At 37.5% G+C, this 17,530-nt stretch overlaps 1 protein-coding gene across 1 annotated transcript in view; it reads left to right on the top strand.

Moving 5' to 3' along the window:
• The window catches only part of Muted (biogenesis of lysosome-related organelles complex 1 subunit 5), a 110,443-nt gene that overhangs the window by 68,606 nt on the left and 24,307 nt on the right, over window positions 1-17,530 (top strand). Inside the window, exon 3 of the mRNA XM_090392916.1 lies at window positions 4,475-4,604. Within this exon, the coding sequence (XP_090249042.1) occupies window positions 4,475-4,604 (130 nt within the window). The remainder of the gene's footprint in view (window positions 1-4,474; window positions 4,605-17,530) is intronic.

Genomic DNA, 17,530 nt, shown 5'->3' on the forward strand with positions numbered 1-17,530 from the left:
CCATAGTTGGGTTGACAACAATGGTATTATCTTTGATGGACAGCATGGATTTGCTAAAGGGAGGTCAAGTTTTAGTAATCTATTTACTTATTACAATAAAGTGTCTGCTTCCTTGGACAGAGGAGAAGGATACACAGTAATATACTTAGATTTCGCAAAGGCTTTTGATAACATACCTCATGATAAATTGATAGTGCATTGGATTGGAGACTGGCTATCAGATAGGTATCGACAAGTTGTGTATGGGGGAGCGATATCCAGGAAAAGGAAAGTCACTAGTGGAGTGCCTCAGGGGTCTGTTTTGGGGCCATTACTGTTTAACTTGTACATTAATGATATAGGTGAAGATTTGGATGGAGATATTCAGTTGTTGGCAGATGATGCAAAGTTGGGACGAACTATGAAGAGTAGTGAAGATATTGTGCCCTTACAAGAAGACTTGAATAAATTGAGTGATTGGACACGGAAATGGAGATGAGTTCAATGTTGCAAAATGTAAGGTTTTAAAATTTTGAAAACAAAGATAGGATGCATAATTTATGCTTGGTGAGGATATATGGTTGGAGGTGGGAGAAATAAGAGATCTGGGGGTGATAGTATATAAGGATCTGAAATTTAGGGGACACATAGCCAAAATTGTGAGGACAACACAAAAGCTTCTGGGAATGATGCGGAGGACAGTGACTTGTAGAAGTAGGGAGATTCTTATTCTGTTGTATAAGGCTTTCATTAGGCCACACATGGATTGTTGTTCCCAGATTTGGTTACCTGGTTTTCAGAAGGATGAAGAGATGTTGTAAAGGGTCCAAAGGCATAAGACTAAGGTAGTTTCTGATAGTTTCTGACCTCTGGAATGTAGAGTATGAGGAAAGATTGAGAAGATGTAATTTGTAGAGTCTGGTGGACAGGAGGAAGAGAGGAAGATATGATAGAGAACTTTAAGTTGGTACGGGGTTGTTATAGGATCAATGCTGGAGAAGTTCTACAGAAAATAGTGGGAGATCGGGGGAAAACCAGAGGTCATCCCTGGAAACTGTATAAAGAGGGTGTGAGTAGGGAAGTGAGAGGCAGGTTTTTTTCGTGTAGAGTTGTGAATGATTGGAATGCCTCGCCTGAGAGTGTGGTGTCTCCAAGGAGTTTGAATATGTTCAAGGCATGATGAGCTGTGTGTGATAAAAGGACCTCCCAAATGAGTCTTTGACTCCATGAGGTCTTGGGGTAATAATAATAATAATTAACCACCAGTGAGTTCTTTGTCCGGCATCATATTTTTGAAATTTGCCCACATCAGCCCTCTTGAGAATGCTTCCTACTCAAGAACTTTGCATTCATGTTTGTTGTTAATGTATAGTTCATCATGTTTCGTGAATGTCAGTCATGTAGTTCTTTTATTATTTAAAAGGATATTGCATTTTTGGTCACTTGTAATCCCAATTATATCAACATGGTATTTCTGAAATTCCTGTTTTAGTTTATTGATTTTTCAATTGTCTCTGTTTTCTTTTCTTTACTTGTTCCATTGATCTCACATTAAATGATGAAATTCAATATGCCCACAGCAGAATTTGAACCCACAGCTTTGATGTAGTGTCGAAATAGTATTTACCTAGCATTTAAGATCACAGTTCATATTTTTGCCGATACAGAATATAGTTTGGATGACTAATTCTCAAACTGCCATTCCATTTTTTATGAATCAGCACCCAAGTGGATATCTACTAGCAGATGAATCTAGAGATTATTATTATTCAGGCCTCCATGGAGTCAAAAGACTCATCGAGGGGAGGCCCACCCCTGAGAAACAAAAAAGTCTATCATACCACTCCTTAAACTCATTGACTGTTCTCACTCTCACCACTACATCAGGCAATGCATTCCATGGTTCAACCACCCTCCATGCAAAAAAACCACTCCTCACCCTCTTGCAAACAGTTTCATTTTGTAACTTCCAGAGATAGCCTCTTGTCATCAGTCCTTTCCGCTGTTCAATCAAGTGAAAGAGCTCCCGAGTGTCAACCACATAACCACCTCTCAACAGTTTAACAGTCTCAATCATATCACCTCTCCTTCTTCTATCCACCAACCTCTGCAGTCCACATTCCCTCAGCCGATCCTCATAACTAACATGGTACAGTCCTGAAACCATCTTTGTTATTTGCCTTTGTACCCTTTCCAAATTTAATTTATCCCCTTCAAATCCTGGGGACCATATCTGAGAACAATAGTCTAAGTGTGGTCTGATCAGAGACTTATACAACGGAATGATAACCCTTTTATCTCTGCAGGTCAGTATCTTTCTCATTATTGCAGCAATCCTCTGTGTTACTTTCACCACCTTCTCAATTTGTCCCCGGAATTTCAGGTTTCTATCAATTATCAATCCCAGATCTCTTGTCTTCCCTATTTCCTCCAGTATAACTCCTCCCATAGAGTATGCAGCATCCCATCGATGTTTCCCAAACCCCAACACCCTGCATTTTGATGCATTAAACTGACACCCCCATTCATTTGCCCATCTATCTAGCTTATTCAAATCCTCTTGCAAGGCTACCACATCTGCACTATTACTAATAATCTTTCCCAGCTTCGCATCATCCGCATACAACCGAATATCCCCTTGCAATCCACTGACAATGTCATTGATATAAAGGTTAAAAAATATAGGTCCTAGTACTGAGCCCTGTGGGACCCCATTTGTAACCCTCTGCATCCTTGAAACTGTCCCACCATACACTACTCTCTGATACCTATCAGACAGCCAATCCTGAATCCAGTGTACCAATCTGACATCCACCTAACAACTACTGATGACATGCATACTGGCCTATAATTAGACACTTCCAGTCTGCTACCACCCTTATTCAATGGTTCCTTATTCAGTCAGTTCCCTAGCATATTCTCTCAAAACTCATGGTGAAATACCATCCAGTCCCACAGCTTTACTGACATCCAGAGTACTCAGTATTTGAAACACACTCTCCTCCTGTACCTCTAAACCTCGAACCTGCCCTATCCATCTAGTATTAAAACTGACTCTTCCAGGATGTAATACTCCAATAAAGTGTTCATTGAACAATTCCACTATGTCCTCTGCATCAGTCACTCTATTCCCATTTTTATCCTGCAATATCATTCTTCCACCGTCATTTCTCCTCCTACTGGCCATATAGCTAAAAAATTCCCTAGGATTTTCTTTGGATCTTAGGGCCAATCTCCTCTCATATTCCAGTTTCGCCTTCCTTACCATACTAGTCACTCTTCTGGCCTGTGTCTTATATTCTTCATGCATGTTCTCTTCACCTGTCTCCTTATATCTCTTCCAAATTCGCATACAATTCTTGCTTAATATTGTTTGTCATCCACTTTACTCCAAATTGTGTCCTCTTCTTCACTCGTGGTATACAACTTACCATTGCCGCTAACAAATTCTTTCACAATTTCCCATGCACTAATGATATCCCGGCCTTCCAATTCCTCCCTCCACGAAACTTCTCCAAGTTGATGTCTAAGACTATTATAATCACCTGCCTTATAATTCCACATACGTTCCAGTCTCTTTGATACTCCTGCATGTCTATTCATTTTCCAAGTCAAAACCATATGGTTACTCTCTCTCTCCAACTGATGGGACAGATGTCATCTTAGTTATTATCAACTCTTCTGATGCTATAACCAAATCCAAAACTCTTGTTCCCTCTATTACATGTTGCCTAAGATATTTGGCCCTCAAGAATTCTAGAAATTCCATTCCCTTATTGCTACATGCATCTTCCTCTCCCCAATTTATACTACTGTAGTTAAAATCTCCCATAACAATCATTCTTCTTGCACTTGCCAAACTCAACTGTCTAAACATCTCCTGGTCCCCACCCTCTGTGCTCCTGGGTCTGTGATGATGATTGGAGCTGCACTCAGTTCTCTTTATGCTTTATAGGTTATGTGGAAAGTCCCTCCCTATGTCTTGCTTTGACCCTTAATAAATAAAAGCAATAACTTTAAAAGAAGGATAATAAATATCCATTATTGTTTTATCTTGAATAATCAAATGGTTTGTGGATTGAAAAATTTTGAAGGTGATTAAGAAAACCCAATTTGATGAGAATGAAATTAAAAATCTTCAGTAGGAGTTTCCTTGGTATTACATTACCCAAATGCTTTTTAGGTAATACAGTACCAAAAGACATGGATTTTTAGACTCCCCATTTGCCTTTTATTACTGCTCTTGATTAAGAGTTTTAATAGCTGTAATCAACATCACATTTCAACTGTTAATCTTTAACATCTCCAATACACAGAGGTTTTTGTGGTGGAGGGAAGAAAAGATGCTAATAACTATTTACTCTGATAAGATGATTGAAGTGTTTCTATTATTATATGCATTGCAGAAAATAATATTGGGATTCACAATACACCTTTACTTAAGGGTTTTACATGTTTTGCATTATAGTTTTAAAACTTTTCTTTCTATGATTAGGAAAAAAGAAATGATAGAGAAGTCCATCAGCTTTTTGAAATATTGGAAAATGTGACTGAAATAAGAGAAACACAATTAGACAAAGCCAAAAAACTTGGAGATAATTATCTCTGCTCTTTAACAGTTAATTGTAAGTTAAACTTTTTTTATATATACTGTTCAGTTTGCTAATATAATTCCAAGGTTTATGATTTTTAGTTATATAATTTTTTTTCTCACATATTTTAAGATTTTTAAGATAGTGTATCATCCATCACTTAAAATGTGTAATTTTCTTTTTATGTGAATCCCACCCACTTCCACTGGTTATAGTCCTATTGTGCATTAGTATCTAGGTGGACTAAGAGTTAAATAATCCCAAAGAAACCTGTTCTAAATATCAAATACAGAATTGTTTTCAAGCCATTTTGGGCTCATCTAGTGTGGTCTGTGTAGCTCAGTGGAAGTGGTGTTTGCACTCCATGGTGTGCTGAACTGCATGAAGCAAGACTTGGGTTCAAATCTAGTTGCCAATAGAAGAACATTTTTTAAGCCTTTTTTTCGACCAGTTCCTGGGTTAGTCGCTCTCTGGCATGGGAAAGTGGGTTTTTTCTCCCGTAAACTCAAGAAAACAGATTGTCAAACCCACACTATTTTCAGACATTAAACATATTGTGTTAATTAGGTCCCACAAGATGGCAGCACTTGTTAGCTGTCTCTTCACTGCGTGGCGATTAAATTAGCGATAACTTTGGTCCAGCTATCTCTGATTGGCTACCAGTGGAGATCAAATTGCCCACTTAATCTCCAAAAGTTAGATGGGGCTAAAACGGCCTTGCTCACTCCCTATATGGGAATAAAAAGTGTTAGCTGATTTTTTTTTTTTTTTATCCCAAGCATGAGAAAATAAGTTTCCATGTGAAATATCATCAGGACTAGGCTACTTTTATACAGAGAACAGGTTGCTTCACATCAACTTGCCTTGTATTGCATAACGCATAGCATCCTTGAAGTGTGAGCAAACTTTCGTTTTCTTGCATACAATAAAGATGGAACGAATGTAATTTCTTATCGACTGTGATTTACTTTCTTTCCCATTAAAAAAAAAAAAATGCTGCAAATATCTTTTTCCCCATGCATATCTTAGCAATGGAAGTTACCACAAGGACTGGTAATTTGCTCTGTTAGCTTTGTGGCATTTCCATATCTGTTAACTGCACCCTGAGCCTCAAGAAAAACCTTCTTTACCTAAGCCTAAGATTAACTAATTCTGGAAATTCAGGAGAAAAAAAAATTGCAAAAGTTTCTTTAGTTGATGACTAGAATTAACCTATAAAATCTTTTTTTCTGCAGACCTAGCATTACATAAATACACTAAAGTACACAAACATTATTGACAAAAAAATGAAAGAATTTGAAATCGGGAACCACACTTTGGAGATTCGGTGGCAAATCCTAAAGAAAACATCGATTCAACCAGAGAGGCAAGGATAGAAAAATCAGAACTCCGTGGTGGACAGAGGTGCACCACTATAGTGAATTTACACATTATAACAAATTGCAGAAAAGGCTTAGCCCAAGTTCCATAGAATTGGTCCTATTCTAAAGGAAGGAGGTTCACTATAGCAAATGTACTAATGAACTGTTTCCTTCAGTCCCTACAAGTTTATCACTATAGTGAGAGTTGTTGAGTGGGATTAGGCTAGGGATCTTGGAGTGTTAGTAGATAGGAAGTTGAAGTTCAGGAGTCATGTGGCAAAGGTTGCAAATACAACTCAAAAGATAATTGCAATGCTGAAACGGACGTTCACATGTAAAGATAAGGATGTTATTTTGCCTCTTTACAAGGCCTTGATAAGACCTCACTTGGACTATTGTGTGCAGGTCTGGTCTCCATTGTGATTCTGATATATTGGAGAGAGTACAAAGGAGAGTTGATTCTCGTAGATAGGCTTATACGTTGGTTATGCATTTCTAAATAACTTAGGGAATTGAAACAACGTAGATACGAATATAAATTAAATAATACTTTAATAGATATTTCCGATATTTCGGCAATGTCTCATTGCCATTTTCTAAAGGAACTTACAGAAAGGCAGGAGCACACAGGCCCTAACAATACAGTAACTGGAAATGAAGATATGAAGCTATCTTTCTCCTAGAAGTCCTGATGGTGCCCTCTGGTGGGCTAAGTAGGCATTCTTGGCCATTGGGCTGAAGGTCTGCTGATGTATGCCTCCCAAATTTGGGGCAGTCGCATACAACCAAATTTGTTGAGGTTTGGAGAGTTTCTTAGGGCAGAGGCTGATTCCATAAATAATCTTTCGAATTTATATTTGCTCCGGTGTATTATTTTTGCTTTCTTCCACCGTATTCTGTGGCGAGTATCCAGAGCATGGTCTGCAAGACCAGAATGGCTATATTTGTAAAACCGGATGTAGTCCTTGTGTTCAGAAATTCTGATATTCGCTGTCCTGCCTGTTTGGCCAAAGTACGACAGTTTACAACTGCAAGGGACCTGGTATACACCAGGTAGGTCTAGGGGAAGTGGTTGGTCTTTGGTAGAGTGGATAAGGGATGCCAATTTTCTGTAAGGCCTGTAACAGGAGGTAAGGTCATGTTTTTTTAGAATTTTGGTAATTTTTTCTGAAGTGCCTCGGATGTAGGGAATGATGATGGATTTAGAGTAATCTTTTTTGTGGAGGGGGGGGAGGAGGGGGGCTGTGGTTTGTAGGTTTTAATATTTTTTGGATTTTTGGGGGGGGGGGGATAGCCATTGGCTGAGAAAGTGTTTAGGATGTGATTTAGTTCAGTGTTAAGGGCTATGTCGTTAGAACAGATTAGTTTAGCCCTGTTGTATAGTGTTTTTACCACTCCATATTGTTGTGAGGGGGGGGGGGGTGAGATTGTTGGTGGATGTATCTGCCTGTATGGGTGGGTTTTCTGTAAACTGAGAAAACCAAAGTTCCATCAGGCTGGTGGGTGACTAGTGTGTCTAGGAAGGGGAGGCAGTTGTTTTCCTCTTTTTCCAGGGTGAACTTGATTCTGGCGTGTTGGTTGTTTAAGTGTGTGAGGAAGGAGAGGAGTGTTTCAGAGCCATGTGGCCAAATAGCGAACACATCATCAATGTAGCGAAGCCATATGGTTGGTTTTTGTGGGGCAGAGGCTAAGGCTTTTTCCTCAAAGGTCTCCATAAAGAAATTGGCTAAGGGTGGGGAGAGTGGTGAGCCCATGGCTGTCCCCTCTATTTGTTTGTAGAATTTTCCCTGCCAAACGAAATAGCCTGAGTTCATTGTGAACTGAAATAGGGCTGAGATATCGGGAGAAAATTTAGCTTGGATTAGCTCTAAAGTTTCCTTGAGTGGGACATTGGTGAATAAGGAGGAGACGTCGAAGCTGACCATTATGTCACTATGTTGGAGTGTAAGGTTTTCTATGCTGGCTTTGAAGTGGGCTGAGTTTTTTATGTGTGATGATGTGTTGCCAGTATAGTGTGTGAGCTCTTTGGCCAAATATTTAGCTAATTTGTATGTGGGGGAATCAATGCCATCCACTATGGGACGTAATGGCACATTTTCTTTATGTATTTTTGGAGTCCGTAAATACGGGGGGGTATAGAGTTAAACGGTTTTAATCTGTTGGTGACTTCTACAGGCCAAGAAGTGACTTTCTTAAGGAGGCTGTGAAGTTTTCTAATTTGTGAGTTGGTGGGATTGTAATTGATAGGGAGGTAAGTAGCCCGATCTAATAGGAGAGCATTCAGCTTACCTTTGTAGTCCTTTTGGTTAAGTACTACGGTTGCATTTCCTTTATCCGCTTTGGTGATAACTAATTCTTTATTATTTCTCAATTCCTGTAGGGCTTCAAATTCCTTGTTGGATATATTGGTTTTGGGTGGTTTTGCTATGGAAAGGACACAAGCTACATCCAGTCTTACACTGTTGGCGATTTGATGTGGAAGGTGGTGGATTCCTCTTTCAATCTGGATCATAATATCCTCACTTGGTATTTTTTTGGGAGCAATGGCGAAGTTGTGGCCACGTGAAAGCACGTTGAGAGCTTCAGGCTTCAGGGTGACTGAAGAAAGGTTGATTACGGTGTTGGTAGCAAGTTCTGGATTGACGGTGGAATTCTTTTTTATTAATTTATCGAATTTCTTCATCTGTCGGCTTCGTATCTTTTCAAACTCTTTGTCTGCGGAGGTACACGAGACGTCATGTAGAATTGTCCACAGTTGTTGATTCAAAGTGCACGAAAGTTCCTCTTCGAGGGTATTCTTCTTAGGCTTAGCCAAAATTAACGAAGCTATTCGTACCCTCGAAGAGGAACTTTCGTGCACTTTGAATCAAGAACTGTGGACAATTTTACATGACGTCTCGTGTACCTCCTTGTTGATAATTATGCTGCGAGTTGCCAGTGTTTGTACTACGTACTAGGACTACTTGTATTAGCCTCACGCTAGTAATCGCCGATACTTTTATAGTTTATTATAATACTCAGCATGAAACTCTCCGATTCCAATCTTTGAGTTTCTTATTCGGTTTTAAAACAATGTGGGATTTAATATCCCCTTAATTTAAATAATGTTTATATCACCGAAATGAAGCCTATTGGCTCTTTACATTTAAGTAAGATAATTATGCCTTTAGTTTTGTATTATTTTATTGCTATTTTCAAATTAGTACTGTATTATACAGTGACTACATGACATCTGATCTGACTAGCATTTAAATCAAGGATACTAGGAAATTATATTCTTGTTTAATCCTTTATCCAAGTGTAAGCAAATAGAGTTTGCATATGAAGTATTTTCACGACTAGGCTCTTGTATATAAAGACAAATGACTTCACATTAATTACCTCAGTATCCCACAATGCAATGTACACACATCCTTTCAGGTGTGTATAATGCTATGCATTATGGGAAGGACTACTACCCAGACCAGTTTTGACCTTTATTGAGGTCTTGTGAGCAGGATCCATACCCAGAAGAGATACCAACATTGAAGTAATGCAGAAGAATGGATTAGAACTAGTTGTTGAAAGTTTTTTCACTTGGCTATAAATTAAATTGAAGATGATAAGAAATAATATTCTTATGTAAAGTATTTCATGACTAGGCTACTTGTATACAAGCTATATATTTGTATATGCCTAGATATAGCAAAATATTACAACAGTTATTCAATTTAATAGGGGAATCACGCAGACTTGTACCAGATTTATTTAGAAGTATAACATCGCCCGCATAAAGAGATGACATTAACATCTCCAATTTTGATATCCTGTTTAATACCACTTCCTTCATAATGTGATCCATATAGATAATGAATAACAGGGAATAATGTATCCTTGTCTGACACCAGATTTAACATTAAACCATCTTCCTGTACTTCAATTCTAACTGCTGACTTATAACTCAATTAAAGATGAAGTATTGCTTCATATAATGACCCATAGAGACCATACACCTTTAGCGATATGAATAGGTTTTCTCTTGGCACCTTCTCATATGTCTTTTCCAGATCTACAAAATTTAAATACAGATCTTTGTTATATTCCCATGATTTCTCAAATTTTTTTTTTTTTTAAGTGAAAATCTGATCCTGACAACCTCTGTTTGGCCTGAATAAAGCTTGTTCTTCACCAAACTTTCCTCCACAATCCCTCTCAACCGTTTCTCAAGTATACTTGCATAAATTTTACCGGGAACACACTGTAGGGAAATACTTCTAATTCTCACATTTAGTTTTATTTCCCTTTTTATATATGGGTACTATGAAAGCTCTACTCCAGTCATCTGGAATTTGTCCCTCTTTCCAGGCCTTCTGAACTACACAATGCAGCCACTGTAAGACTTTTATACCACCATACTTCAGCATTTCTGGTCAAATATCATCTACTCCTGCTACCTTTCCACATTTCAAGCCTTTGATGGCTTTTTCTACTTCAAGTATCGATATGTATTCCTGATTACATGCCTGGTCAGTGTTTTTTACCACTGTTCTGTCACTGATTGTTTCATTTAGCAATTTTTCAAAGTAATTATTCTATACATCAAGGATATCTTTTTCTCCACTTCTCATGTCACCTTTATCATCTTTAATTCCTTTTACAGCACTCTTTAATCCATTTCTGAGATTTTTCAACAACCTCCAGATTATCTTTCCACCTTGACACTTATTGTCTGTTCTTAGCAAAGTCTTTCTATGACTTTTGTTTAGCTAGTTTTATACAGTGTTTAGCTTTCTTACATTTGTATCTGTATTCTCTAAGAGCACAAGTTTATTTGCCAGGAACTTTTGATATACTTCCTTCTTTTGCTTCACTCCATCTTTAACTTTCTCTGTACACCACAAGTTCTGATTTTTCTATCCTTGCCTCTCTGGTTGAACCAATCAGTGCTTTCTTCAGGATTTGCTACTGAATCTTCAAGGTTTGGTTCCTGATTTCATACTCATTCATTTTTTCATCAATAATGCATTTTTGAAAATTATGGAGACAACTACTGTGTTTGAATAAAAACTTTAGTTTACTATAACTAAAATCTACATTCGACTTTTCGACCTTTATGTCAAGGTCATCTTCTGGAGCATACGACTATAATACACAGGAAACAAGCTACACTACAATCAAAACTGGTTTGTTAAAGACACTGACCAAACGCTACAACAATTGTTGGCCTGACCTCTGGTGGAAAAAAAAAAATTATACATCAACGCTAGAGTCCTATTATTATCAGTTGGTTGTAGAAATACATTGGGCACAACAACAAGTATCTATCTATATCCATATATTAACATCATGTACACATTCTAGCCAGTTGGTATGGAATGATTTCTAATACTAGCTGAGGATTGGCTAGAATCCTGACTTATGCTGAATCTTACATATTAGGTAGGCTCTTCCACCAGAGGCCAGGCCAACAATTGTTGTAGCGGTTGGTCAGTGTCTTTAACAAACCAGTTTCATTGTAGTGTAGCTTGTTTCCTGTGTATAGTTGTATGCTCCAGAAGATGACCTTGACAAGGTCAAAACGTCGAATGTAGATTTTAGTTATATTAAACTAAAGTTTTTATTCAAACACGGTAGTTGTCTCCATAATTTTCAAAAATGCATTCGGATCACCGTGTAAGCCTAAAAGAAAGGTTTCATGAATAATGTTTATGTATTAGTATACAGTTCACATCTGAGAGCTGCTCAAATTTTATTCGCTTTAAAACTTTCTTACATGTTCTTCTTTTCAATATAAAATTCAATTTGATCTTGTCTAAATGGTGATCACTTCCAATTTCAAATCCTCTATACACTCTAGTGTCCTGCACTAGCAAGATACATAACTATCAACAATAACATAGTCAGTGAGACTTTTCTTATTACTTGCTTCTTCTCTCCATGTGAATTTGTGCATTTTTATGTTGGAACGTTGTACTAGTAATAACCAGTCCATGTCCTGAGCAGAAATCCAACAGTTATTTACCATTATTATTAGCGTTGCTCTTTTCTCCAAATTTTCCCAAAATATTTTTTTATGTCTGACAATCATTTCCTACTCTGCTACTTAGATCCCCAACAAGGACCAACTTTTCCTTTTTCATTGTGTCAGTTGCTTTTTCTAAAGCATCAAAAAATTCCTCCACCTCTACCTTAGTAGAACCTTCTGTGGGACCATAGGCACAAATAAGTCTCATTGTCCAATTCCCCATTCTGATATTTGCCCACATCACTCTACTTGAGACTGGCTCCCATTCAAGAAGATTAGCCTTGTATTTTGTGTTGAATACTATGGCTACGCCTTCTTTTCCTTGATTGTCATTTCCTGAATATAACATTTTGTATTTATTGCTCAGAAAGATCTCACCAGTTTTTGACTTTTTTTTGTTTCAGTCACCCATATTATATCGATCTGGTACTTATCTAATTCTTCCGCTAGCTCCATTTCTTTGCCATTCAGACTTCTTATGTTGATAGTACCGATCTTGAACTCTGTTCAGTTGTTTTCACCAGGGAACCAGGGCGAACAGCAAAAAGTCAGCTATTGGAACAAATCCTAAAACACACCCCAACTCAACATCCCCAGAGTTAAAGATTGGTACTATCAATATAAGAAGCCTGAATAGCAAAGAAATGGAGCTAGCTGAAGAATTAGATAAGTACCAGATCGATATAATATGGGTGACTGAAACAAAAAAAGTCAAAAACTGGTGAGATCTTTCTGAGCAATAAATACAAAATGTTATATTCAGGAAATGACAATCAAGGAAAAGAAGGCATAGCCATAGTATTCAACACAAAATACAAGGCTAATCTTCTTGAATGGCAGCCAGTCTCAAGTAGAGTGATATGGGCAAATATCAGAATGGGGAATTGGACAATGAGACTTATTTGTACCTATGGTAAGGTAGAAGTGGAGGAATTTTTTGATGCTTTAGAAAAAGCAACTGACACAATGAAAAAGGAAAAGTTGGTCCTTGTTGGGGATCTAAATAGCAGAGAAGGAAATGATTGTCAGACATACAAAAATATTTTGGGAAAATTTTGAGAAAAAGAGCAAAGCTAATAATAATGGTAAATAACTTGGATTTCTGCTCAGGACATGGACTGGTTATTACTAACACCATGTTCCAACATAAAAATGTGCACAAATTCACATGGAGAGAAGAGGCAAGGAATAAGAAAAGTCTCATTGACTATGTTATTGTTGATAGCGATGTTTTCTGCCTGGTGCAGGACACCAGAGTGTACAGAGGATTTGAAATTGGAAGCAATCACTATTTAGTATTGAGCAGGATAAAACTGAATTTCATATTGAAAAGAATAACATGTAAGAAAGTTTTAAAGCGAATAAAAGTTGAGCAGCTCTCAGATGTGAACTGTAGACTAAAATACAGAAATATTATTGAAAAGAAAATGAAAGAATTTGAGAACAGAAATCAAACCTTGGAGATTCAGTGGCAAACTCTGAAGGAAACATTGATTGATTCTGCCAGAGAGGCATGTGGTGAGGTTGTGTGCAAGGATAAAAAAATCAGAACTCCCTGGTGGACACAGGAAGTTAAAGAGGCAGTGAAGGAAAAGAAGAAAGCATATCAAAAGTTCCTGGCAAATAAGTCAGCTTTTACTCTTACAGAATACCGAGACAAATGTAAGAAAGCGAAACACTGTAAAACTAGCTAAACAAAAGTCATGGGAAGACTTTGGCAAGAATATAGAAAATAAATATCAAGAAAGTGGTAAGATATTCTGGAGGTTGCTGAATAAGCTTAAAAATGGAGGAAAGAGTGCTGTAAAAGGAGTTAGCGATGATAAAGGGGGTGAAATGAAAACAGGAGAAAAAGATATCCTTGAAGTATGGAGTAATTACTTCGAAAAATTGCTAAATGAAACAAGCAGTGAGAGCACAGTGGTAAAAAACACTCAGCATGCATACAGTCAGGAATACATATCCATACTTGAAGTAGAAAAAGCCATCAAAGGCTTGAAATGTGGAAAGGTAGCAGGAGTAGATGATATTCGACCAGAAATGCTGAAGTATGGTGGTATAAAAGTCTTATAGTGGCTGCACTGCATAGTTCAGAGAGACGAATTCCCGATGATTGGATTAGAGCTCTAATAGTACCCATATATAAAAAGGGAAATAAAACTGAATGTGAGAATTACAGAGGTATATCCCTACTGAGTGTTCCTGGCAAGATCTATGCAAGTATACTTGAGAAATGGTTGAGAAGAATTGTGGAAGAAAAGCTGGGTGAAGAACAAGCTGGATTCAGGCCAAATAGAGGCTGTCAAGATCAGATCTTCGCTTTACGACAAATAGTTGAGAAAGCACATGGGAATATAACAAAGATCTGTATTTAAGTTTTGTCAATCTGGAAAAGGCATATGACAAGGTGCCAAGACAGAAGCTATTCAAAATTTGTGGGACAAAGATCTGTGCATGCTGTGAGCTACTTGCAAGACAGATTCTGTATCTACCATTGTGTTGAATGTTGTTTGTTTCATGCATATTAATTTTGTAAATGTTACTAACTAATAAATGTTTGTAAATGTTACAAACATATTAATGTTTGTAAATGTTAGTTTTTTTGTTTAATATGCATTGTTTATGAAGTCATCTGCTGGTTTGTTTGATAATGTAAATAATAACTAGGAAATTTGTGTTTACTTTGATAGAATATGGATGATAAATTTTACCCATCATAAACAAATAAAAGATAGCATGTAAAGTGTTTTCACAACTGAGCTACTTATATGTAGACATTAGTTGAATTTGTATCAAGTTGCTCTCATTCTTCGTTCGTTCATAATCCTTCCTCTTCTACCTTTTTTTTTTTTTTTTTTTTTACAGTGTTGAGGGTTTTTTCCAACTAACCACAATCGTACTCCGAGGATAGGGTGGTTATCCCTGTGCTTCCTAGTGTATCCTATGTCTGTAGATGCATGTGTTCACGGGGCTGGTTTGTCTGTTCTGTGGTACAAAAAAACCAAGTTTCCAGATGAAAAAACCCTCTACCTCCATATGAGACCGGCTAACTCACATTTCGTCGAAAGAGACCAGATCGAGGTTCCTCGTGTCACTGACGGGAATTGAACCCAGGTCTTTCCGACCAAAGGGCTTCGTCTGTATCAACTAAGCTACGGAGGCTAAGTTGCTCTCTGTATTCCATAATGCAGCATACATTGTCCTTTTGGAGGATAGTGAGTACGTTATAGTGGTAAAGTTGTTGAGGAGGTCTGTACTGGTTTTGTACAGTAATCTGTAAGTTGATTACTGTACTGGTTTTGATCTTCACTGAGATGAATAATTCATTCAAAAACCTGCCACTGGATTTTCTAAAACTATTAACTACAACTGCATCAGTGTCTGAGAACTTGAGGAGTAATCTGGAAAGTTCTCTTATTGCTCCACTAGAATGCTGGGTCTATTTGATTCTGACAGACATAGTACTGTGTCCCTTCTTTCTTTATGCAAGGCATGCTCAACACACTTTATTATTGAACTGGGTTGGAGGGGGGGAGTATATGTTACAATTTGAAGTTACAGCAATAAAGCACCTTCCACGGCTGGCTACCCTACACTATTCAGTACCAAATCCAATGGTACTGAATGGTACCTGATTAGCTTGTGAATAGTCCTATTGCCTCTTACTTGACCAGGTCGTGCCTAGAGAAAGACTGAGTTAGTGGTATGTACAGACTGTAGGAATAGTACGTAGGAATTAAGGACCACCAATATGGATTCTGCCATTCTCATTCTACAGCAGACCTCCTCAACAACTTTACCCACCTTTGGACATAAGCCATGGAAAGATCTGAAGACACCCATGTGGTCACTTGATATTTCAAAGGCATTTGATTGTGTCTGACATAGAGGCCTCCTGAACAAGCTACCATCTTATGATTTTCCTCATGTGTTTTGTGATTGGATTGTCAATTTCCTCATGGTGGTGATATTCCTCTCATCAGATTGATTTGTTAATTCTGGAGTACTCCAGGGTTCTGTACTCTCACCCATGCTCTTTCTCCTTTACATCAGTGACTTACCCCCCCTCCTTCTCCTCTCTCTCTGACTTAAGCAAGGTATGTTAGTTTATTCACTTACAAATAAAATATTTGCTTGGTGTTTACTTTCCAACCAAGCAAAACTTGCTATAAATTCTTCCCTGAAGACAAACACTTGCTTTCCTAATGTTATTCTCATTGGCACTATTACTAATCACACTTTGCACTTCAGAAAATGACTGAAGTGAAGTGCATATCAGACATAGAGGAAGCAACCACTATCTCAATTACTATACTAGTCAGTAAACTTTGCTCTCTACTTTGAATTTATAAATAAACACCCACTTCAAGTAAACACATCAAATCAGCTAAACGTTTAACCAAAAAAAAAATAAAAATAAAAATCTGCACAAGCCATGTTTTGATAACCAACTTCCTACAGAGATTAATTCAGTGTGAAGCATATTGTGAATATGCTTCCACTGCGTTTCGTGGGATGGGTGTTTATTATTATACATCAGAAAATCAGCTTTTCTTTTATGAAAATTCTAGTTTTTAAAGTGGTAGCTATTTTGCTTGTACAACAGTTGGAAAATTTTACTATAAATCACGTGATTTCATGTGTTGGTGATGAATTTGTACATCACCTTATTCCTTACTCCCCTTCAACATGAATTGACTCTTTTTGGCACATTGCCAGCCGAGGGTCATATCTGTGATTGGACAGGTACTTAGTCAGTAATGGCAATGCCTTATAATTTGAAAGACATGGTTTGAATCCCCATGACGAACTTTAATCACAGGCTTTTCAAGATAGTTTTTCCTCACAAAAACTCAAGTTTTTCATCTTGTAAGACATAAACCAGTCAGAGAACATAGCTAAGATAGTGAACTACATGGGTAAGAATAGCCATCCTATCATAACATTAATCAGAATTGCAATTCCTCTCCTAGCTTCAACCTCCCCCTTGATAATGTTTACTACATTGTTGATTCCTGATTTGTGTTGAAATTAATGTTTTTAATTCATGTCAATAAAGAAATAATTGCCATATAAGTTGGTGCCAACGTTCCAGCAGTCACTGAGTGCACACCTATGTCTTAAATTACTTTAACACTTTGAGTTCTAGACCTACTGGAACTTAAAGAACCCTGTGTCCTGACCATTTTTAGCTCTATTTAAAAAATTACTGTGCAGTATTTCTATCATCATCATCATCATCAAATTCCTGCCATGTACCCTCAAGGGGTGTACAGGATATGACAGTACTACATGAAAAAATTACATCATTACTAACTTCCTATCTACAATTTTCCTCCAAATCAGTCTGTTACTTGTCAAGACTCCAACATTATCAGATCTTATATTTCTATTGTCTAAGGCACTTTGTACCGTATCAATCCACCTATATCTTGGTCTTCCTCTGGGTCGTTTTCCTGCCAACCTGGCAGAGAACACTTGTTTTGCTAATCTTTCCTCTCCCATTCTATTTAAGTGACCATACCATCTGAGATTAGCTCTGCTAACGCATTCCTGGATGCTGACAATGTCAAGTTCTTTCCTAATATCCTCAT

This window comes from Typopeltis vanoorti, chromosome 5 (assembly GCF_054136105.1).
Source record: "Typopeltis vanoorti isolate ZY-2024b chromosome 5, IOZ_Tvanoo_1.0, whole genome shotgun sequence".
NCBI lineage: Eukaryota > Metazoa > Arthropoda > Arachnida > Uropygi > Thelyphonidae > Typopeltis > Typopeltis vanoorti.